Source organism: Aphelocoma coerulescens, chromosome 4 (assembly GCF_041296385.1).
Source record: "Aphelocoma coerulescens isolate FSJ_1873_10779 chromosome 4, UR_Acoe_1.0, whole genome shotgun sequence".
NCBI lineage: Eukaryota > Metazoa > Chordata > Aves > Passeriformes > Corvidae > Aphelocoma > Aphelocoma coerulescens.
The window spans coordinates 55,246,902-55,271,402 of NC_091017.1; the positions used below are offsets into that span (position 1 = coordinate 55,246,902).

The 24,501-nt window shown below is 39.4% G+C and overlaps 1 protein-coding gene across 4 annotated transcripts in view; it reads right to left on the reverse strand.

Annotated features, from left to right (window-relative positions):
* The window catches only part of LIMCH1 (LIM and calponin homology domains 1), a 176,566-nt gene that overhangs the window by 48,628 nt on the left and 103,437 nt on the right, over nt 1–24,501 (reverse strand). For 2 of the 4 annotated variants that reach the window (XM_069014210.1, XM_069014209.1), the window contains exons 5-9: nt 21,921–21,951; nt 18,791–18,901; nt 14,046–14,241; nt 9,440–9,689; nt 8,509–8,781 (exon numbers count right to left, since the gene is read on the reverse strand). In XM_069014210.1, coding sequence (XP_068870311.1) covers nt 8,509–8,781; nt 9,440–9,689; nt 14,046–14,241; nt 18,791–18,901; nt 21,921–21,951 — 861 coding nt within the window. Of the gene's footprint in view, nt 1–258; nt 586–1,279; nt 1,625–2,932; nt 3,188–4,429; nt 4,721–8,508; nt 8,782–9,439; nt 9,690–14,045; nt 14,242–18,790; nt 18,902–21,920; nt 21,952–24,501 lie in introns of all 4 variants that reach the window. The other 2 variants (XM_069014212.1, XM_069014211.1) reach the window with 2 other exon arrangements.

A 24,501-nucleotide genomic window follows, 5' to 3' on the forward strand; every position in this document is an offset into this window, starting at 1 on the left:
CCCAAAAGATGAAAGACTATTTTCATGCTGAACAGTAATTAACAACTGAAGCACTTAAATATTATGAAAGAAAACAGGCTGTTTTATGTTCATAGGATACATTCTTGTAAGTAATTTTACAAAACAGAACACATGCCATGATGAATGAGTAAAACACATCTTTAAAGCCCATGTGAAGAATGGGACAACACTGCTGACTGATCCAAGCTAACACCACACACAAACCAGAATCAGAGGGATCTGCTTCTGTTCTCTGACCTTTCTCCTTCCTGCTGAGTCTTCAAATCCTTCTCACGAGCTACAGCCTCCTCTTGCTGCTGCTGCAGCAGATGAGGAGCTACTGACAGGGGAGGACAATGTGTGGGAATGGAGCTAGTGGTACGCCTCGGGAAAGTTCCCATTCTTCTAACCAACATATCATCTCTTTCAATATCTGGTAAATTCCTGTCACATTCTTCCTTGGTGCTTTCTTGCTGATTGCCCAAACTCCATGGGGTTTGTTTCTCAGAGATGACATCAGAAGCTGGTACAGGTGATGGAATTCTCTTGCAAGAGTCATCTGTACCTGACTTGACTCCACCCTCACTAGTGATGAGAATGAGAGGATGGATGAGACAGACAAAACATTCTCAGGTCAAATGAAAGGCAAGAAAAGGAGTTGTCTAACTCAGTTTACCAATGTTTTATAAACACACAAACGTAGCTGAATGAATTGCTTTCTAAAAGTATTCATTACATATTCTTACTGCAGCCACAGACTGCAGTAAGATTAGTGATTAAAGAAATGCCAAAGAAAAGATCTGTTAATGTGTTAATGACCCAGATAATTCTTCTCCAGACAAATGCCAGAAACACAGAGCAGCAATACACCATCTTCAAAAAGAAGGTAAATCCATTAGGTTTGAAAAAAGCATTTTTTGAAGATCAGTAAGGCCAGCAAGCTGAATGACAAATTCCTGATGTGCTGAAAGCAGGCAGAGCGAAGCTGCTGGAATTCAAGCAGCAGAAGGATCATGAACGATAGCTCACCCTCCGAGATACCACTGACTTCACTGCCCGTCAGAAATTTTGAGCAAGTGTTCAGAAGGCCTGTTTGCAGCGTTTTGCGCAATCCTAAACATGTTAAGATACTGTGAAGACATCAGATGTCTTCTGAACAAGGCTGTGCGCATAAACAGCTCTTAGGTTTATGCTGCAGTGCACTCCCATGCAGATCAGCATCTGGCAAGAACAGGCCTCATTTACAGCTTAGTAGCACTTCCTAAGCCACACCAAATACCTGGACTCATTTTCTGGCTCAGATACTTCACCGCTGTGTTCAGCAAACCCAAGACTGACAACAGTGGTTGGAGGAGAGCTTTCAACATCAGAGTGACTCTCCACACTGTCTTTCTTGCTTTCCTCTTCTGTTCTGCTCTTGGATGAAGCTCTGCCAGTAACGAGCTTGTCCCATTTCTGTTGATCAATCTCAGTTACTGGCCCAAAATGCACAAACTTCTGCTTGGGGCTACCAGCCTTTTTGTTTGCTCTGGTTTTGCGGACAGCAAAATCATCCTGGGCTGCTGCTTTTACCGTGGTATCAGTTGGTGGCAGAGTGTTGCTGGAACATTTGAAATCTTCTTCACTGGTCATAATGAGGAATAAAAGAATGTCCCCAACATGAGACCCTCAGAATAAAATAAATTAAATGCTCCTAAGGTTTTGAAGGGGTTTTATTTTAAAAGTCAAGGACATAGGTATAAACAGCTGTGGCATACTGACTCCCAAATGACATATAAAATCCAAACATACTGCAGATCTGTGGGGAAAAGTCTGGAGCACATCCTTGGAAGCACTTCCTGAGGTCAAGGAATGTAGCATATGGCCTGTTCCAAATTCAGTTGTTCACCCTAACAAAGCCACAGTTTCCTTATCTGCTCACATAAGCCCAGGCCACGCACTATACGTAACTGTATGGAACTAGAACTCACTTTGGCATGAGGGAGTTACAGTGGCATGGGAGCACTAGCAAGGGCAATTCACGTACCCGAAACCAAGCAGAATGAATCCTGATTTTAATAAGTCACCTCAGAAGTAATGGAGAGACTACTCCTATCTTTAGGATGAAAGAATGATTGAATTTTGATTTATTAGAGCTAAAATTACATACAATAACCACATTGTTAGAAGAATGCCAGAACAGACAGCCATCTTTAATTGCAAAACGGCATGCAGCTAAACAGGAAGGCTAGGAGTTGTTATCCTTTCCTACTGGAGCCACAAATCACCTGCCTATGTTATAGTCCATCTCCATAGGGAAACAGATTAAAATAACTGCTTTATACTGGATCCCTCTGTAGAGGTTTTGTTAACAACAAGAGCATACAAACACTATACAGTGAGGCTTCTGAAAGCCCTGCTGCAGTGAGAAACAGTGCTGGTGTATTTACACAGCACTGGAGTACACTGCTATGCTGATGTATCAGCTCAGGTCTCAAAATAGTATAGAGACATTAATGCAAAGATGCTGATCCTCAGGTAATACTCCCAAGGTATAAAACACCCCAAGTCCTGAAGACAGCTTGGTAAGGAGCAACGTAGTTGCTACTGTATTAGCAGTACCACTTGGAACTCTGCGCTGTTCAGCTTCAAGCAGCTTCAAAGCAAATTCAGCCACACGACAAGAGGGACTTTTCTGATATTGTATCAAGAGCGTCCACAAGAAAAGTGACCGTGAAACTACTATAGTGCTCTAAATGATGGACACACTTTCATTTCATGATAGACAGCATCACTGTAGAGATTTTTGGATTCCTCCTGAAAACTGAAATAGGTAAGGACTGGTTGTCGACAAGGCATTCTTCAAGTTTAAAATCATAAGCACACAAGCAGATTGTGGCAAGCTAAACATGCTTCCCAGGGTGCCAATCCTGCCCACAAGCAGAAACCATACCTGGGCTCCCCTGAAAGTTTCAGTCTTTTCCAGGTCTCCAGATCTGCTTTTGTTATAGAGGCATTGACAAAAACCACATCATCTTGTAGCTGAGGAAGGATGCTTTGAGATTTCTGTTTCGCCAAATCATCTCTCTCATTATCAGGCTCTTTCACCTGTTGTTCCTCCTCTGACTCAGTCTTCTCATTTTGCAGAAGTGGGTTCTCTTTGCTTGTAACTATTTGCCTTACTGATGTCATGTGCACCCGTCTTCTTCTAATTTAATGCACATTCAAGTTCAGCAAGGAAAGATATTTTGGGGAAGCAATTATAAATCAGTGTCAAAAGAAGAGGTTCAGAGCTCAAGAAGATAAAACTGAATTTATAATATTAGTTTCACATTAATTTTAGGAAGTAAACATGGAATGAATAATTTGAAGTTCAAACCTCTCAGATATGCTACCCTCCTCATGCACTACTGAGACCACTTCCTCACATGAACTTCTATTCCCAGCTCAAGTAAGAAAAATCTTTATGCTATTACTGTATTAAGCATTTCTGCAATAATATTTCTCTTAAATAGTCACAAATATCTCATTTGCATATTAGTCACACAGTGAATTCAAGTTTGCTCTCAAACATACTACAGAATTTCTTTGATCATAGAGTCATGTCAATAGCATTGGACCATTAAAATTTGGTTATGTGCTCCTCAGATGTCCTGCCAAAGTAGTCATTAGAAAATGTTAACATAATCAAATTGCCAGCAACCGAATGACACATTTGATATTATTGAAAAGAGCTCCTAAATATTAAAAGAATTTTTCTGAACATGTAATTTGTTACAGTCAAGGTTCCCCGTAATGTGTATAAAGTGGTTTTATCTAGAATCACATCCGTTTGCCCGAATAAAAATATTTGTTTCCTGAAAAAGACCTCTACCTAGCAGGTTCAGCAGCTTCTTAAAGGTCTGTATCACTGAACTGAAGAAAGAGGAGATTTTCTAGGCTGAAGCCTTGTAACCCATGATCCATTTCCAAAGCAATGCTGCATAAGGCATATTAGGACCACGTGCAACATAATTCAGTGCAGCATAGCAGGCATATATATGCAGTGCCTTAACTAAAGACTCATCTGGTCCGTGTTTTATGCATGGTATTAAAAGAGCATGAGATGAAAGAAATGCACCCAAAAACGTGCACTGAAAGCGATCAGAAAAAGGGCTGAGATGCAAAACATATTTTCTAAGTTTATTCTCCATTACTCACGCTCATAAGCTGTCTCATGAGCTTAGATAACAAAAGTGTCCTGCCTTTATCTTATTTACACCCATAGCCAATTAAAATCTCTCCTCATACTCTAACAAAAAATTAGTTTGGTTCACTTTATGATAAAACATTTGCATGTACTTTAACCTGTAAGTTTTTTTTGTAGCCAAGACAGTTTTAGGCCTATACAGCAATATGCCATGGTGAAATTAAGCATTATAATTGAAAGAATAAGACCACGAATGCACACCTTGCATGTTCCTTTTTTTCCATCTGCAATGGCTTTTTAACATCTTCCAGTTTACCCTTTTCTTTATTTGTATAGGGTCCAACTAAAAAGGAGTTAAATGGAACTATATGTTTGGGTTGATTCATTCTGGCTCTCCGGGTGGCAAAGTCATCCTTTTCTAAGTCAGGAACTCTGCTGGCTGCTTCATCTTCTGAACCAGAATCCTTTCCTTGATAATGTGTCATGAAGGGATTGTCCTTGCGAAGGATGATGTCTGGGGTTCTTCTGTTGTCTTCATGTACTGGCGTTTTACTGACACAGAGCAAAATTAAATAAAGCTCTTGATGCACCAGGAGAGGAGAGGGCAGTGCAGCACTCATCTCCAGGGCGAAAAACAAGCACAGTTAATCAAAAATGCTCCGAGTTGCTGTTAGATTGCACAAAGCCTAGCTAGAAATAAAACTTACCATATACAAGTAGCAAATCCACAAGGACTTTACATAAAAAAATCAGCATGTTGGACCTTTACTTATTTTAGCTATAGCTGGAAGAACCAGCAAGAAAAAATTTCAGCACATGTGAGGCAGTGAATATAGTACTTCTTGAACACTTCAAACAAAGGAAGAAATGTGATGCAAATACCTAATCCCTGGCAAATGTTGCCGAGTCCTGAAATATCAGATATTTGGCATTTTTCTTAATAGCTCTATTCAAAACAATGCCATCTGAGTAATCACTGAGGCCGTCTACCCTAGTGTTCTTAACTTCTTTCTTCTCACATACATCTATGATTGATTCCTTTCCTAATTAACCTTTCCTTTCCCACAGAGTAAGCTCTCTATGCCTTACTAGAGAGCTTACCCACAGAGTAAGCTCTCTAGTGCTGACATAGAGTAGCTACGATGATAGCACCAGTACACCAGTGATACTGGCAAGCTGGAAAACATTGCCACTTGCCTTCATCAGAAACACAACTGCTATCAACACAGCCTTGCTCTTACTGAAGATTACGACAATAAAGACACTTGACAGCTGGTACCCATAAAGATTAAGCTGCTTTTAACTTGTAAGGGTCAATACTCTTAGGCAAACTGAAAAGACAGATGGCAGGAGCTAGGCAACTCTCCCATTTAAAAACCTAATTGTATGCATTGATATTTTAGGAAGTTGGGCAGCAAGGACTGTTCCATGCAGTACTTTTGTAGGCATTTGCTCTTTCATGTAGCACACCTTGCCATACAAAGCGAAATAGAGGGGATCACAAAGGATTAAACAGACTGCCATTAAGAAAGGAAATCTGAATAGCTATGGGGTTTCTCCAAGTTTCTCTACTATTTTAAATATAAGGAGTCCTATAATTAGCTGCTTTTTAAAAGCATTTAAAACATTTTAAATCCCTGCAAGACACCACTTATTTTATGTTCTCAGCTGCCCTTTCAAAATACCACTCCACAAAGTTTCTGGAGAAACTTATGGGGAAGCCATAAACCATCCCTGACAGACCAGCCTGTCTCAGGCTCAAAAGACTTACGAAACTGTCTGCCTTTGCCTTCTTATGCTGCAAAACACAGGATCCCCTGTTAGTGATGTGGAGAGTATGGTCTCAAATTAGCTGAAGTCAAGTTTTTCCTTAGATCTCTCTGAAGGATCAAGATTTCATTTAAGGCAACAGAACAACACTGGCCAATAGCACTCCAAATGGGAGCTGCTGTCCCTCTTCCTCATGAACATTTGTGTTCACAACAGCTTCAGAAACAGCTGGCTCACCAAGTGATTATTCAGTGAAAACTACTGGATTTTTCAGTCTCATGTCCACCAATGCTATTGAAGCTTGAGAGCCTCAAATGCAGCATTTCTGAGAGCAGTGTTTTTGGCAACAAAGAAATACTGAGTTATAATACACACAAGTACAACTGTGAGTCATTGCAATGAGAAATTTACAGCTTTTAGTATGTAACTAGACTTCAGTAATCAGCTTCTAGGTTGAGAATATTTTCCATTCATTTACATTAGCTGACATTTTGGGTTCTCCTGAAACAGTTTATGATGGTCTCAAAAGTGGTTTTTTAGGCCAGTTTACCACGGTATAGATAGCAAAGACTCTAAATAGTAGATTTAGCTGCAAATTTCTCTTGCACACCCAGCCCCAGCTGTTGCAGAAACAGTAAATGGGTCTATGCTGGTACAGTAAGTGCTTCCAAAGTGACTGCAAGCATTTGAACTCTCCGAAGCAAGGTCTCATACAGGCTTGTGGACCCTTATATTGCATTTCAGGACAATGGAAGGGTTTTGGATGACTATGCTCTGTCAAGGAAAGAATCCATATTCCTTTTGCAACAAACATATAATAAACACTTGCTCCCATTTCTATCTTAAATTCTCCTCTCCATCAACTCTTTCAACACAATTATCCTCTTTTTAGGGTGTCTCCATGAATGTGACCCTTACCTTTCATATACAATACAGTAAATAAGAGACATATGCAGGCAAAAAGCAAGCAAGGAGGATCACATATCAGTAACACAACACGCAAGACAGACAATACACTCTTTTGGGAAGGGGAATTGCTTTTTGGCATGCATTTATATAGCATCTAATTCAGCTAACTGAAGATTAGGAACTGAAGGTTCCTAGAACATGCTACAGCAATGGAGATGAGCACTTAGACTCCAAGCAAAAAATACATTTGCATACAAGTTCAAATCCTTCCTGTTCAGGACTCAGAAAGGTCCCCTACTGAGTTAAAGGTTTAGCAACAATTAGATGCCTTGCAGAACTCAAAAGTCACAGTGGGTGTCCTCCAGAGGTCAATAAGTTGAGAGGAAACAGCCTGTAAACAACTCAAAGAAACTAAAATACAACTGACAACCTCAGGTGAAAAAAAAAAAGAGAGGCTGGTATCAGAGAAAGATGAAAGAATAAGAGGGGTGAAAAAAAAAAAACAGAATGCAGAAATAAGAGGGACTGAGAATTGCTGAGTGCCATCAGTGCATGGAAAATTGAACTTGATACCAAGAAGAGAGATAAAATGGAGATGTTCAAAAAACAGAGAAGAATAACAAGACATTAAGAAATATGATTAAACACTCCACTGTATCCTAAAGTGCAACTACTGAATTCTTCCCTTCTCCTCACCCACTATTCTTCCACTTTCACATACAAAGAATTTTCCTTACAGACTGCTGCCCCCAGTGCCTTTTCTGCTGTGTCTTCCTACAATCCCCAGAAGCAGGCTCCTACTTCACTACAGTGAAGCTTGGGTTACAAACTTCTGCTCTTTGACCCTTAGCTGGGACAGAAAACTATAACCTCCTCCTTCGTCCAGCTGCTAAATTCCACAAGTTGCTTCCACTGAGAGCAAGGAAGAAAAATTACTTGTTATTTATTCTCCCTAAGCCCTGTCAGGACAACAGATTGTTCAAGGAAAGAACCATACATTTGTTCACACATCCCTCCTTTAATATCCAAATTGAACAACATCCCAAAATAAGTAGCACAGGTAATAAGCAAATAACTACCTATATTCCATTCTAAAGTCAGTCAAATTATGTCTGCTGAACTATGCCTCCATACTTTAACTGGTACATGTGTTAACAAGCACTGTGCTTTTATAGTTCCTGCCAATAAAAATAAATGTATCATTTATTAACATGGCTAAAAATATCAACCACCTAAAAGTTTGGTTCAGTAAACTAAACCATCCCACCAGCAACAAGTAATTCCTGAAACCTAGTCTAGGCATTTTTAATGTAGATTTCTCTATATTTTAATTTTAATTAAAAAAAAGAATTTAATACAAGAAAGCATTAAGTGGAAGGTGACAAATAGTCTGTGTAGTAGTTTTCCTGGAGCCTGTTTACATTATGCTATATGACAATACAATTTCTCAACACAATTGCAGTTAGCATCACACAACTCTGCAAACCACAGCTGCCACATCACAAGCTTTTTCAGACCAAGACCTTCACTAGCAATTGTGAGTGCTTAGCAGACTGGATTTTTGTTAGGAGATGTGAAATCACAGTGCATCAAGGAAGCCCACACTTCAGCCAATCCTAAAACTGTGAAGCGTGCACGATCTCCCACACCGTTGGGCTAACCTGCCATAGCGCTGGGCTGCTGACATGACCTTAATACCAGCTTGTTCCAGTCTTCTTAACTTTCTGATCTCTTCTTCATCTTTCCCCTTGGGTGCCGATGTTTCTTTTGCACTACATGAAGGAGACTGGTCTATGGAGTTTTTTTCACTTTGATTCAAACCTAATTGATTTTTAAGGGAGCTTGCTTCAGGAGCCATGGAGGCCACTTTCTCCTTTTCACACAGTCCTGACGCTTCATTCAGTTCTTCTTCTATGGTTTCAGGGTGGGGTTTGCTATTGAATTATACAAGGTAGTTTAATGTAGGCTGTGCCTAAAACATACACACTTATAAGCACATTTTGCTGACATCATGATGCCAAAGGATGAATTCTGATGAATAATCAGGGAAGTTAATTATGCTCTTTAGTGGAAGTTCTTAGTCCAAATCAAAAGTGAAGTATTAGTTGACAAAACCAACATACAGAAACACAGAGTCACAGCTATACAAACCATACTGGTGTATAAAATACAACATACAAACAAATTGATTTTACAAAAAACACAGCAAAAATATTATCTATTTTGATTGAATATATCAAACATTACTTTCAAGTATCGTTTGTCCATAATTGTCTTGAGAACTGAAACAGATTGTCCAGAACAGTTTTTTCCAGCCTTGGGGTTTGAGTCAACATCCATGTTACTTACATTAACCAACATCTTGTCAAACACAAGCTATACATTGCATTGTATGGTAAATAATGACATCACGACAATGATTTTCCACTTGTTGCTTTTCTACTAGCTTCACCAATTGCTAAAAACTACTTGTCAGTACCATACCAGCAAGAGATTCATTACAGTATCATACACCTTGTGAAAAGAATGAAAATTGGGCAAGTGTTAAAGTATCATCACTGAGGAAAGAGTAGGTGGACAGGCCAGTCTTACCTGAAAGGTCTGTCTCCTAGTGGTGAAGTCGCTGTGCTCCAGCTCTTTCGGTACTCCTCTCGTTCAGCTTTCTTTTTCCGAAGTGGAGCAGGTACATAGAAAGTCTGATTACTCTTGTTTGGGAGGTACTGGTTAAAAGGCACAGCTGATTTAGGTTCACCGTGTGAGGTCCGCCTTGCCAACATATCATCTTTTTTCACATCTGGCATCTTTCTGTGTGGCAGGTCAGTTTCTGAGTCACTTCCTCTCCCTAGTGAGGAAGGAGAAAAAAAAATCCTTTTTATTTTCACTTTCATGCAGTTACATTTTTTAAAATTATAAATCAGAGAAGACACCACCAAAAAATTACATTTATCCACTTTTACCTGCATTTGTATTTTAAAATCTGTCACTGAAGGTAGTAGCCATAACATCTACACACACAGTAAACTTTTTTCCATCATCCCCTGAAAAACTCATCTTCAGCCACAGGTCACATCAAAAAACCTTACGCTCAAACCAAGCCAGACTTGTCAATCACATAGGATAGAAGTTTACCTGCCTAAAGCCCAGATAACTCCTAGTTGCACAAAAGGGCATGCCTGATGTGATTCACACTCTTGAATCTAGACTTGTATGTGCCTAGCTCAAGCAAAAGCAAAAAGGGTTCCATGTTGTACAGCTACAGAATAGCAGGAATATGTGGATGTTTCCACACACACACACACACACACACATTAACATGGCAATTTGAACATAGACAGCATCAGTCAAGACCTGAGAACAGCATCAGCTGCTATGAACCAGAAGGCTCAATGGTCTCTCTCCAGTCTCATTGGTTACCTAGTCAATCAGTCTAACACACTGCAAAATAAACAGAGACTTGATCCCCTGGTGGAAAGGTGCAAGGAGAGAGGGCAGTGATCTCAGGATTTAGAGGTTAGATCAGTACAATGAAGAAATAAAGTGGGAGAGAAAAATTGAGAGTTGGAGAGAATAAGATAAGAGGTTAACAGAGCTGGGTGATTACTTGATTTCATTCAAATGAACTAAGCTTCCTAGTATTTACAACCCATTTAAAACACTGAAACTTAGGCAAGTTTCTGACTTGAAACTCCCAAATTGTAGGACAAACACCCTAAAGAGCACTTGCAGTGTGGAACTGCTCTCATAGCCATTTTGGAAGCCACTTCATAGACATTCACGAGATTCCCTGCACCATCATGAGGCTTTTAAAATAATTTCATAAAGAAGTTCTGCAAACAGTTTTCTCCCAGCAGTGTAACCGCATCATGGGCCCTGGTTTGAAGAGTGAAATGGAGTGTGTTCAGTCATTTGTCCCATCAACATTTGTGTGTTCTTCCAGCTTTGGACAGTTGAACGTCTCTGGTCCTTGGCCCCTTGGCAGCACTTGCATATGCAATTAGCTGTTCCCCTTTTTGGGGTGAAGGGAAGCCACCCGAGTTGTGTCAATTCAACACACTAGTAAATTAATAGCTAATTCACTGTGCTACGTCCTGAACAACTGAAAACAACGAAGTCATAAAAATCACAAGTAGCTTGTGTATAATTCAAAGTGGGGGAAGAAAAAACGGTTTAAATATGCTAGGAATGTTATTTGCAAAGAGCTTTTGCAGTAGATTGAGTTATTCATGATTTGCTTGGAGAGAGACAAAGAAGAGTGAAAAGGAATAGTAAGAAAAGACATGACACAATGGAAATCAATCTTAGACAAAAATCACAATTCACTTTTTTGTCAGAAGTCTTTTGCTTGGACAGTTTTTGTTAAGAACTTATGACAACTAGCATCACAATTGGTACTCTGAGTCTATGTCTAAACAAAAAGTGGATATATGATCACAGAATCACAGGTGTCTGAGGATAGCTGGGGTTTGAAGAACTGTAGTGTCATTATACAGGGAAGGGCACAGAGTAACTAAAAGATAAGAAAAAGATCCCTTACTGTTATTTGCTATTCTGTTTGCTTTTGAGTTTGCTCTATTTTTGTAACACATGAAAACCAGTCTTGAACTGGCAGAGAGAAATGCTGGAATAGATAACCACAGCAGCAGAGGAATTGGAACACATTCCTCTCCCTCATTACTGATGTGCCTACCAGCATCCTCAAGCTGAGTACTTCAAAGGAAAACAGCTTCTTTAATTATTCAGATTTTACTCATGAAATTATTTTCAGCTCAAATTTGAAAAAGAAGTACTTGAAGCCAAAGTACCGAATGGAAGATGCAGCTGTGCTCTACATTTATAACCTTAAGTTTGTTGTTCTGCATTTCCAAGTAGAAGCAGCAGCAGACAGTTTCCACAACTAGTAACAAGCAATTATACACTACAGACATCCACAGATCCTTCTTAAAAGGATCTATGCCCAGCTGCTGGGCAAGCAGAGGATTCTATTCACTGGCAACTCTAAAGGCAGCTCAGTCTGCAATTTTACTGTGTTTTAAATAACTGCTCGACTCTATCATTGGTTTTGTTTGATTTTTGCTAAGGGACAGGCTCTACATGGAACACCAGAGCAGTTCCTCAACAGTGAGACTAATCATAGATAGCATTTGTGAAGGTAGTATTACTTACTGCTTCCACCTAAACTAATCACCTTAGGATCACTTAAATAGCGTCCATTCTTTTTTTTTTCCCTCCTAGGAGTGGAAGGAATCATAGTTTTAGTTCACAATAATATTATTTGGTTTACAAAGCTCCTATTTGAATGGAGAAAGAAGTAATGAAAGCAAAATGTTTTCCTCCATCCAACTTTGCATATAGAATCATAGATTCGTTTAGATTGGAAAAGACCTCTAAGATCATCGAGTCCAATATATACTATTTCTATCAAAAACTACTCACAGCTGAGTAAAACACTGGCCTGCTGGGACCACAGGAAGAGGTTCAACATAAAAGAGGTCAGCCAAGTTACACCTCACCTGCAACTGTTGGAAGAGACAGCTGGGAAGTTATGGCAATAGTAAGCAGGGAAAATAGGACACACTAGAAAGTGTTGGCTGGACAAGTCATACATGTGCACACAGCATTTGCACGCACCCTGGTGGAAGACTAATTTTTAAGAACAAGCTTTGTGTGCTTTCATCTTATTTTGTATCTGTTACAGACTCAGGAATGAGACAAGATAGTATGTCTCAGCAAACAATCTGTGGCAAACAATCACAAAACCTTTCTAAAATCTGATAATACAGCAGAAGTTGACAGGAAGCAGCTACAGGACATATGCAACTGGCTGCCTACCAGTTCCAGGTAAGCAGGGACACTGGACATGCCTTGAGCACCCAGGACAGAGCAACACTTTTAGATTAGGACATGTGAGGTGCTCCTATTTGCCAACACCATGCTTGTCTCATTTGAGAAGGCAGAAAAACATTTTATAATGTGGAGCCTGTGCTCTGCTCAGAGTCTGAGGGGTCATGAGGCTGTTTCAGGGAATCAGCCCCAATAGCTGTTTCTGGATGGTCAACCAGCAACAGCCTAAACACCACAGGCCACTCAGAGCAGCAGAGCAGATCTTAGCTCTGATTTTCCCAGAGCTCTTTCATAATTCTGCTGTGATACCAGCTCTCCCTGCCAGCTTTCCAGTTCTAAGGAGTTCCCCATCAACTCAGGAAATCTCTCATGTGTCCGGTTATGATTAGCACCAGTTTCTTTCACACTGCCAAAAGCAGTATGAACATCTGGTTCCTACCAAAAAGTCTTCCTGCATTTCCTTTTTAAATTAAATAAACAACATTACCAAGGAGAAGTGATTCATGTGTGCAACATAACTTCATCTGATGATGAAGTTTGACTTACTCATCTGTTCATCAGGAACGTAACTGGGCAGAGAGAGCCTCAGTCATACAACCTTTCGTCCTAAACCAGAATGCTGCTCATGACAGGCAACCTAAGTGCATGCTCCACACCTATCCCTAGCAAACTCTTCTTCATCCATCATGCTGTGTTTACAAACCTCTGAAAACCTCTTGAAATCAGAAAAGAAATGCAGAGAAGCAGCACCCCTTCTGTATGCCTAGAGCTGCATGTCCTCTCACAAATGTGTACAAAGCTCTGATACTGGAAAATACTAATATACCCAGTTTTCTAATTGCCATAAAAACAAATATGACATTTGGTAAAGTGCTGGACATCAGACTTCAAAACTCTGTCAAGTATCAGACATTCTCAAGATATTTCTATGTCATTTATCTGCCCTGCATTTAATTAAGCAAACATTTTATTCACTACAATTCACTACAATTCACTACAATTCACTACGCTCTGTTCCTGCAATTTTATTTCTTGCTTCAGCTTAGTTTGTAAGTTAAAATGAGTCTGCAAAACATCCTCTTACACCAAAACCCAGAAAAGCACTCTTCCCATCATAAAATTACACTGCAATGATGTAACTCAGTTCCCAACACTACACTATCTTGAGGCAAGCTTCAGGTAGGTTGTTGGCAAAGTCATCTACACCTTGGGAGCACAGATCAGCATTCACAGAGTTCTCCCACTGGATTAGCCCTATTCAGAGGCTGTGTCCAGCTCCTGAATGGCACATTTATTACAGAACCATTACTTCTATGTCACAATGTTACGCATGTGCCGCACTGTGACTGGTACTTACCATCACTGCTCCCTCTGAGCACTACATCTGGAGACGGTGTCTGCTGCGAGCGGGAGCCAAAGGAGTCCAGACTGTCAAAGGAATCATCTCTGCCGTGGCGAGGCGGGGAGAGGGAATCGCTGCGCTCGGAGTCCCAGCAGTCTATATAGCCACTGTCACGAATGCTGCGCTTGGGGCTATCAATATCCTCTGTTTCCTACATGGAAATACAGCAGGAATCACTTTTATAAAGAAGGCACTGACATACTCGTGAGATGCACTGCACATCAGAGAGCAAAGCATCTTCCCAAATACTAAAAATCTCCTCCCCAAAAAAAAGGTTTCCTTAGTTTTTGCCCCTTCCTCCCTTCAAAACAAAGTGCAAGATTGCAATAAACCAAAATTTTATGCTGTTTAAGAAGAAACCACTCTCATTAGATTAGTACAATGAACTGAGAAAAAGTTCCAATAGACTAGTTAATAAACTGATCAAAAGTGAAAGTAACCTGAAACTTGACTTTTCGTCCACAGTCCATAGCACAGCCAAAGGCACTATAACTTTAACATTGTGCCTGCATCAGGTTTAAGTTTTCTGCTTTCCAAAAGATCCCCCCACTCTCCTTGCCCATCTATTGTATCTGGCCAGGACTCCAGCAGACAGCATTTGTTGTTGCTGCTTCAGCTCGGCAAAATAATAAAGCAGTGTGCCCCAGCCTCCGTCTACCTTGAAGAGAAATTCTTGTTATGAAAGAGGGATGTCTTTCTCAAGCAAGCAGCAATGAAAAATATGCAAAATGCTTTTCCCGATGCCTCAGAAGAATTCAGTTGTGCTCTTTACTCTTTGCCAGCTCCTGGCTCTGGGGGATATGAAAGCACTTGTAGCTGACCCACATGTTCAGAGCAGGGAGAACAATGGTTGTCTTTGACAGCCCTGTGATTATAAATTCTTTCCAGTGCAAGCAGCACATACTAAAACACTGAAACTCCAGCAGAGGGAAAGGTCAATAGAAGCCATCCTCACCCTTGCATTATAATAAATCCCTTGTTTTAGAGAGTGTCTTAACATTAATTACAATCACACAGACTGAGAAATAACAAAAATAACTAAGTTTGTTCAGAGATAAATCTGTTTTTTTCTCCCTCGACAGTAAGTCAAGTCAGAGATGTGGGTGCCATTATCAGACTGACATTTTGTGACCCAAAGAGGCTGGAATGTGATTTTTTTTCCCAGAAGCATTTGAATATTAATTCCTAATTAAGAAGCACCCCCTGCTTACCACCAGCTGAAGCACAATGGCTATATTGAGCAGAGCTCCCACTGTCCCTGACTGCTAAGGTTTTACCCGTCACTAGTATTGCCAATGAGAAGATCAATCAGGAATATCACAGTATGCTACGGCGGGCCACCTCCACAAAAAAGCATGTTTGCCAGGAAAGTGATGGAGAGTGGAGAGCTCTACAGTAATACCCCAACATTCCCCTGCTGAAAAAGAGGGAGGCTTGAAGTGAGACTGAGACATCAGAGCAAATGCCCTGCAAACTTTTCAGGAAGAGGGCCTAATTAGTGCCACTCACTACTAATCTGCCAAAATACCACATTAAGGGCAGCGGCAAGGGTCACCTAAGGCCAAGCTAAACTGTGATAATGCCATTAAGTAACCTCGCTGTAAATAGAAGTGAAAATATTTTCTAAAACCAGATAAAATGCACCTAAAAAAGTTGTAATGAATCCAATGTAATTTCCTTCCCCAGTTCTGCTTAGTGAGCTAAAATACTGATAGAAACAATAGACAACAAAAATCTGTCTCCCTGAAATCTGCATGAATTATACACAGCCAAGAACAAATCTACAAATCCTATCAAAATCCCGTTTGTGACACGATCCAAAAATCTTTAAAAAAATCTAAATTCCCTAAATCCGCTCATCCTTTCATACCAATCAGCTATTCTCAATCTTTAGGCACACTTCCATTTTCCTAAATTACTGTATTTGAATGACACAGAACTGCTCAGCAGCTAGAGGGACTTAAACTGGGCAAAAAGCCCCATCCTGCATTCACCATCTCCCAGAGTTTGAAAACAGTCCAATTGTGAACTAATGAGTTCTGCAGAACCTACTTTCAATGGCCTGTTTATGTTAATTTTGCATGCTGCTCACTAGGAATTAGGAGGCAGGCACCAGGACAGGATCCCAGACTTCTGTAAACATGTTCTTTACAGCCTTCCCCTTGGCAAAGACACTCTCGCAACACAATGCCGTCACACAGACGGGTGCTTGTCCTGCCTTGAACAAACGTCATCTCCCAAATGCTATCAGTGGGAATGTGGTTATCTGGGGGACCGATAACACACAACAGCACATCAGTCTTTCATATTATCTAATTAAAAACACAGTATGTCACTGAGCAGCAGTTAAAGCGTGATTGCCAAATACAAGATGCATTTGTCCAGGAAGCTCCACCCACTGCATATAATCAAAAAGCCATGTATATTTTGTCACTGAGAATTTCTAGTTTAAAAGTAAAGAAGAGTGAGTACTCAAATAGTTAATGAAATTAAAAACAGAGTAGTATGAGTAAAATTAAAAACTAATATCCCCTTCAGCAAGAGAAGTCAAAAAAGATGAGTCCAAGACAACTTACATCAGAGCTGTCTTTTGATTTGCTTATTAAAAGAGGAGGATAGAGAGGATCTACAACAGAAAAACTAAACCAGACTGAATTTATGGTCAATTTAGTTATTAAATTCTGTGGAAAAAATGCCAATAGAGAATGTGATAAAGTGTCTTTTCATCACTCAAGCTCAGCTATAAAGAACATCAGAGCATTGCACAGCATGATTAACATGTTATATTTTACAACCAAATCCTCTTCAAATGCAGTAACATATGAGCCCACAATTGTCAGTGGGAAATACCGCAGGGCTGCAAGAGTAGGGAGGTGATAAAAGAAGTCGCCAGCAGCCCTCACAACAGCATCACCCTAAGTAAGACTTTTCAGGACTGCAAAGTGCTCTGTTTATGCATTAAAGGCATATATAGCTTTCAGCTTTTATGAGACGTCTAGTCTTCTCCCAGCTTCAACATTTCCAACAAATCAAGTACCAGCCTTGCTTTTGTCCTTAATTTGCAGCACTCTGCAATGCCCAGCCAGGCCCTTCATGACCACCAGCTCCCTGGAACGCTTCCTTTTGCCCCTAGCCTATTTCATCCCACAAAAGGGTTCAAGATAGGACCTCCAAAATGCTCTGATGATTAGTTTCATGGGTAAATATCATCTGGAAAAAGAGGAGCCTCATGGTGTGAGATTAAACATTAAAAAATAAATCATGATACCATGCAACATTAACATTGTGACAAGCTGCACTTTGGTAATTTTTCTCTGCTACCTCCCTTGTTTTGGGTTTGTTTCACCTTCCAGACTCTTTGGAGTGTGAACTGCTCCTTCCCCACATCTTAAACAACTCAAGTACTAACTTCATCTTTTTATTGCTTAGGCTCAGTCATATCACTCATGAGTGCCAAAGTCCCGAGTGATAAGCACAGGTCATAAAAATGAAGACTAAAATAAACTTCTCCAGAGAAGCAGGATGTTCTCTTTTCCTCTCCATTTTCACCTACTTGCTCACAGGAACTGGGCTCACAAACAGGAATTTTACCCATCTAGTTAAGGTTCTCTGGTCACACCAGGGTGTAGGAACTGCTATCAGTCAGACAAGCATTTCTTCCTCTCCAGCAGTGCTGGCCCTGTGAGATCCCAGAAGGAAGAGCTGCAGCTGGCACAGGTGCAGCAGCACAGAGGTCAAGGAGAATTAAGTCAGAGAGTCTCCCAGGGCCCCCAGACCCTACTGCCTGTGGTGATATGGACGTTTCCTGAGGTGGAGAGGGAATAGCAGACACGAAGCTCTTTGTGGACTGCAGAATCTATCTGCACAGCCTTTCTTGAACAGTATGTGCAACACACACAGTGCCAGTACATGGTGCTGCCACCTCCTTACACACCTGCTCCTTGCCCCTTCCCCCTTCCATCCCAAAGAAAGGCAGGTTTGGCTATCAACGCTAACCATTAGCATTAACCATGAGGTTAAGTGTCTGATGTCAAGGTCCAGGGCATGCTGGAATGCTCAACCAAAAGTCCCCAAACCACCGTACAGCAATCACAGCTTTTCCTTTCCAACAGAGATCAGCTCATCATAAACCACCCAATATGATTTCAGCCAGAATTCAGAACTTGGCAAAAACAGATTTATCGTAACTATGCCCTTGGTGAAACATAATCTCCTTCTCCTCCACTTCAGCTTTATTTAGATCCTTTGGTTTGGTGCTTTGTGTTGCAACACAAAAGAAAAAAAGCTGCCCATGAGACTGAATGTTTTAAAGAACAAAAGGTTTTTTAACATAGTTAAAAAACTATGCTCTTGTGAGTCCTGCCACCTTACTTTTGAGTCTCAGCTCTTCTAGCTGAAACTTGGTGTCATAAATGAAAATAGTTCAAACCAAAACACATGGAAATTAAGATGACAGAGCCACCTGACAATTCTAAAGCCCTATTTGACATCACTTGCTGTATCACTGATACCACCACCAAGCTGGTTGCCAAAGGTGTTTTCACAGTTTGGTAGAATGAGAAACATTTTTGATGTAGGTGGAGATTCATTAAGTAATTTGCACTCCAGCCCTCTTCTCTCATATTTAGCAAGAAACAGTTAATTTATTGGAGTAATAATTTGAAGTAAATTTCCATTCCCAAAACATAACAAAAAGATACCTTTCTCATTTGTGCCAGGAAGCCTTCAAACTCCTTCAGGTTCAGGGTTGATCCACTATACGACGTGCAGCTGTTTGCTGCTTTCCCTAGCCAATAAATGGTGACTAATACCTGCAGAAGTTAATAAGAATTAATTTAAGCCATCTTCACAGTCCTGTAGCTAAATTTACTTCCCTGCAACATCCCTCATTTATTCTAAACTGCACAGCGGCACAAGATTTTGTTATAAATCGGAACTGAAAGGGAAGTGTCTGTCAAAGGTTCAACGTAAATACATCAGGCAACTATGAAAATTTAAACAACCCTACAAAATATGTAACTTAACATATTATCTCCCTGGTATTTTTAATAAAAAAATAAAACTGTTACATCTGCCTGGAAAAATAAAGAGTAAAAATGGATCTAAGTAAAAAAACTAGACAAATATATTTGAAACTTCTAGAAGACACACACAAATATATTTGTTTCTAAATCAGTATGAAAAAAATCCCTAAAGAGTACTAATATTAGTAGTCATTAATGAAAACCATTAAGAGCAAGGAAATAAAACACCTAGAATATCTGCCTCCCTAAAATTTTGCATTTTGAATATGTGCCAATTTCAAGGACAGAAAAGGGAGTCCCATTTTTAATCACCTTAATGTAAGTAACCAGATGACAGAGGAACATTTACTTCCAGGCTTCTGCTAGTTTAAGAAATGCTGAGCCGAAATTAATCAAAAGCCATGAGCACCTTGTAGTTTCTATCAGACTACAGGGTAAAAGTTAGTGATTTCATTCAAGTTCTGACTTGATACCTCTCCAGAACTCAAAAATCACTTCAAAACTAGTGAGGGAAAAAGACCAAGAATTGCTCTTGCAAGTAGCAAAAAAATCTGACCTGACACTGCTGATGTTGCACTTGTTTCAGAAAATGAGAAATTAAGCTGCTTAGGATGGTCAAATCCAATACCTCCAAAACCGCTGACAATTATACCATGCAGGGAAAGCCTTCTCTGGACCCACATATGTCTCTACTTAGAGCAATGTCTTTAATGATACCTGTGCAGCAGCTATTTGGACTGGAAACTGCTCATCAAAGGCAATTCAATTCAGTGTTTTGCACTGGTTAAAAATTACAAACTATCACCTTGGAACTTAGGGCTTTTTCTCATTTAATGCTCATTATTTTGGCATATTCCGTGACATTGCAAAATATTTAACTGGAGAACAAACAGGAAATATTTTGATGTGGAAAAGATATGCAACCAATAATAAATAATAGTTGCCATTAACTGCATCAAAGAAGTTACATAAACTGAAATATAGTATTTTATGTTTTGATGGGACAGGGCCATGTACTTGATACTACATAGTGAACTAAAGGAAACAAGACTAGTAGAAATCCCAAGGGGGGATTTCACTGGGAACAGACATGTCTCAGACTCTTCTTCCCAAAAACATGCATCCACATTCCTTCAGTGCTTCCTCCTCAGCAACATATGCTAGGTTTTTCTTATCAACTTGCTCAAGCATCCCCAGTTTTCATTTAAGTGTAATGTCCAAAATTATGCAGCACTGCAGCTGAGGCCCTGTCAGAAAAGGATACAGTGTCATACAGATCTTCTGTTTAAAAACAACTGTGGCACATAAGGTAAAATATGTATTTTATATATAAACACAGTTTAAATTTTTTTTTTAGTTTACAAATAGTATGCATGTAATTAAATAACTGAGTAACATTTTTAATAAAGTTCAAAAATGTCTGCTCTGTTTTTAAAATTGTATCCAAATCAGTACTATTGTGCTGAGTGAAAGGAGGTGGTGTAGCTGGTATTGATTTTTTTTTGTCTTGAAACAACTTTTATCTAAACTGTTTTCCTTTAACCAGAACCACTTGACAAATTTAATGCAAAAAAATCTTACGGTATACGTTCTCAAGTTAAATGAAAATATTTGCAAATAATAGTGTTTCTAGCAACCAGGAAACTGTCCAATTCGTTTTGCCATTCAGTTCATTGATGAAGGTTATGGTATTTTTATTTCTGCTAGCATTTAATAACTTTATCTCTTCTTCCTTTCCTTATTAAAAAAAAAAAAAAGGCAGATAATTTCACATTTGCAAGCAATTCTGGCTGGCTGCCAGCCGAGGCTGCAGAATCATGCACCTGGAAAGTGTATATTGCCTACAAGTACATTATGGAGGATACTTTTGAAACTTCACCTTTAAAACAATACATCTGTACAAAGATATTCAGCCAGTGCCCACAAAGAGTGTTAAAATACCAAAGCTGAACTCTTCCCCTAAAACCTTGTGTGCTGGGGGCACAAGATACTACTCTACTGATGACGAGAAAGAGAGGATGAAATAATTTGGAGGAGGGAGTGGTTTTGGTGTTGTTTGTTTGGGTTTTTTTACCTGCAGTCATGGCAGTCACGATTACTGGCTTTCAAAGTTATTAGAAAAGATCCTGGCATCTCCTATCAGATAATAGGGGTGCGACCAAATAAAAATTATACCAGTTTACAGCTAACTAAGGACAGACAGCTTGCTAGGCTTTAAGAACATAACTGAGACCAGCAAAGTCTAGACATTTTCTTTTCTAGTTAACAATTACAGGATCCAATACCATTGCCCTTAATTTAAATTAACAGGAAATTGAAGTTAAATGGAAATAGTCTTTCTGGGGAAACACTAGTTTATTTGGAAGAACAATGAGAAAGCTAGCAAACCTGAGATTAAGGCCTTGCATTCCAATCTAATGGTCATTCTGCTTCATTTTAAATGCTTTGTGCAACTGTACTCTATGCCTATATATTTGTGAAGGGCTACAAAAGTGTGGCTTCATGGGCGAGTCAGACTGTTCCCAGCAAATGCCACACTGGACAGCACAGAAATCACATTGTTTATCACTTATCTAAGAGTATCTAAGAAGAGACAAATGTTCTCCATTTTATTTCTATTGTAAGGCTGCTTTGCCATAGCAGCTCCACTTAAATTTCCAGCAGAACCCAGTTAGGTTTGTATTCAGAAGGACTTTTCAGAGGATGCAATACTCAGGTGTACTCGGTTTTTACTGACATAATTCTTGCTCAGGCCAATTACAGGATTAACCAGACAAAAAAAACAAACTCCAAGTGATGTACTTACATTTTTCAGCTTCCTACTATAGTCAATGTTCCTGGTTGCAGACACAAGCACATACACAAAAAAAAAAAAAAAAAAAGAAAAAAAAAAGAAAAAAAGAAAAAAAAATCAGAAAGTAGACACACTTTCCAAGAGGCTGTATGTAGCAGATCACATTTTCCCTAACAAGAGCCTGCTGAACGCTTCTGCTGTCTGGAAACACATGAAAGCTAAGAAGATGTAGTTCACACATTCATTTATTCATAACATGGGAGTATTTTGTCACCATTATTTCAATCATTAAATTAGAATTCTGGAAGTACAAAAAGAAAATGTGTTTATAATGGTCCCACAGTAAAGTAGGACAATGCCAAAATATTTCCTTTAAACAGAGTTGCTGATTTCTTAAAAAAGGAAGACAAAAGTCCTCACTCCTAAAATACATTCCACAGTTATCCAACAGTCAGATGCTGCTCTGCAACCCATACAGATTCTGGAAGCAACTGAACAAGCATAAGAGGCATCACCAAACATTAAGGAAATATTGCGGGTGCTTCTGTGCAAACAAATATTACAAAGAACAAAGTGAATGGACAAAGCAACAAAGACCGTGCCATTTACAACAGAACCTGATGTGGAAAACATTTATTTTTTAAACGTATACTTGAGCACTCAGACTGAACATTGGCATCATCCTTCTCAATTCATTTTTTTCTCTTATGTTCATGGAAGAGTGGGAGTTTTATGTTAAAGACAACAGGGTACAAAGTTTGTGCAAACATAAACAACATTTCGAAATCCAGCAAAGAAAGCATTAAGAAATGAAGGAAATATGTATCACATTTAAGTGGTGAAAAATAAACAAGACCACTTTAGATTTACTAAACATTGTGTCCTGATTATTTACAGTGGAATTGTCTTCTACTGTAACAGTAAGACCACTCCAGCATCAAAGTTTATCTGACAAAACCAAAAAGAAATGTACTTAAATCTGTTAGAACAACAAAAGCCTAAATATAGGCAGTGGTAAACAAAGTATTTTGATAACATGTTTTTAAGCCAAAATTTTGTCCACCAATACCCACACAATAAGAAAAATAGAACAGTCCTGGTTTTTTTCCTAGTAAAATAAAAGTGAAAAGAGTCTTGTTTAACAAGTCACAGAAAAATTCCTTACAGCATTAGCTCATAACTTTTATAAGCACAATAATCCAAAAAATAGATCTAATGCATGCCTCAATTAATATCTGTATAAAAAAATGGTTAAAATGTCGTTATCTTAATCATGTGCAATAATGTGATACTCATCCTTTACCACAGAACAAGTGGTACAAGAACATTTTCACCATATTTTAAAAAATCACCCAAAAGTCTACAAAGAGGGAAAAAATCACCTTCATTCTTTGGGAACTAGCTAGCAGAAGACAGCCTTCAACATATTTCTCTGTAACAGTCATGGACTTGGCTTGTACACCTCAACTCAGTTACTCAGCGTGAGCTTGGAGAGTGCTCGGGAAACGTTTGGCTCATTTCCTCAGCTGCTTTCTCTGAAGCCCTCATGTGCAGCAGAAGGCCAGGCCAGCTCTAGGGGGTTTATGATGCCAGGTTTAACTTGGTGACATACCAAACAGCTCTCCTTGGAGCTCCACCCTAGTCAAAGCCTCTCAACCTGCCTCCACCGAGGTACTCTATCCATCCTCAACCCCAAAAGATGAAGGTTTTTTATCAGAAAGACTCTTTCTATCTGGTTTCATATGGAGATTAGGGTTTTATATGGAGATTACTGATTGTTTTGCAACTCTCTCCAGTCACTCACTGTAATGATTTTAAAGGACAACATAAAGAACCTATTTCACTGAAGTATTATCAGATTTAGAAGAAATACATCACATAGCCCCCAGTCACTGTCATGTAGAGGGCAAGAAGAACCTCACGTGAGAGTCAGAAACTTGGGAAGGAGCAAAAAATGGTATTCCTTAAAGCAAGGACACTGGCCAATTTGATTTTCAGAGCCTTTGAATTTTCCCAGACAATGCCTGAATACCATGAAAACTTGCCCAGGTTCCATTGCCAGAAAGGAATAAAAAAAAAATCTGCTGAAATTCAGTAAATTGTTTCCACATACGTTTCTTAAATGGATATGTCTGACCAAGATTTCATTAGTGATCTTTTTGGCCAAATGAAATGAGGCCATTCAATTAACTCAGCAGTATCTGCTTGTCTGTAGAGCAATAAATTCAGTTATAACTGTAATATTACAATAGACTCAAAACTTTCAGGAAAACTGAATAACACCAATTACAAATTTTGTTAATTTTATGAAAGTGTGGGTTGCTTTTGCTTTTAGATGGTGGGGAGCCTGTGCAATTTGTGTGGTAGTGGGTGTGTGGCTTTGGTGAAAAACTATCTAAATTGTGACATTTCCAGTCCACACACACTTCCTCAGCCCAATTACTGTGTGTCCCAAGCTATAGCTCTTTCAGGAAAATGAAGAGACCATGCTTATGTCTGCATCTCACAGAGTCTGAGAGGCCTCTTAATGTCCCGTATTGCACCATCAGAACAGTTTAATCTGAAATAACAGAGCTGTGATTTTTTTTCCCCA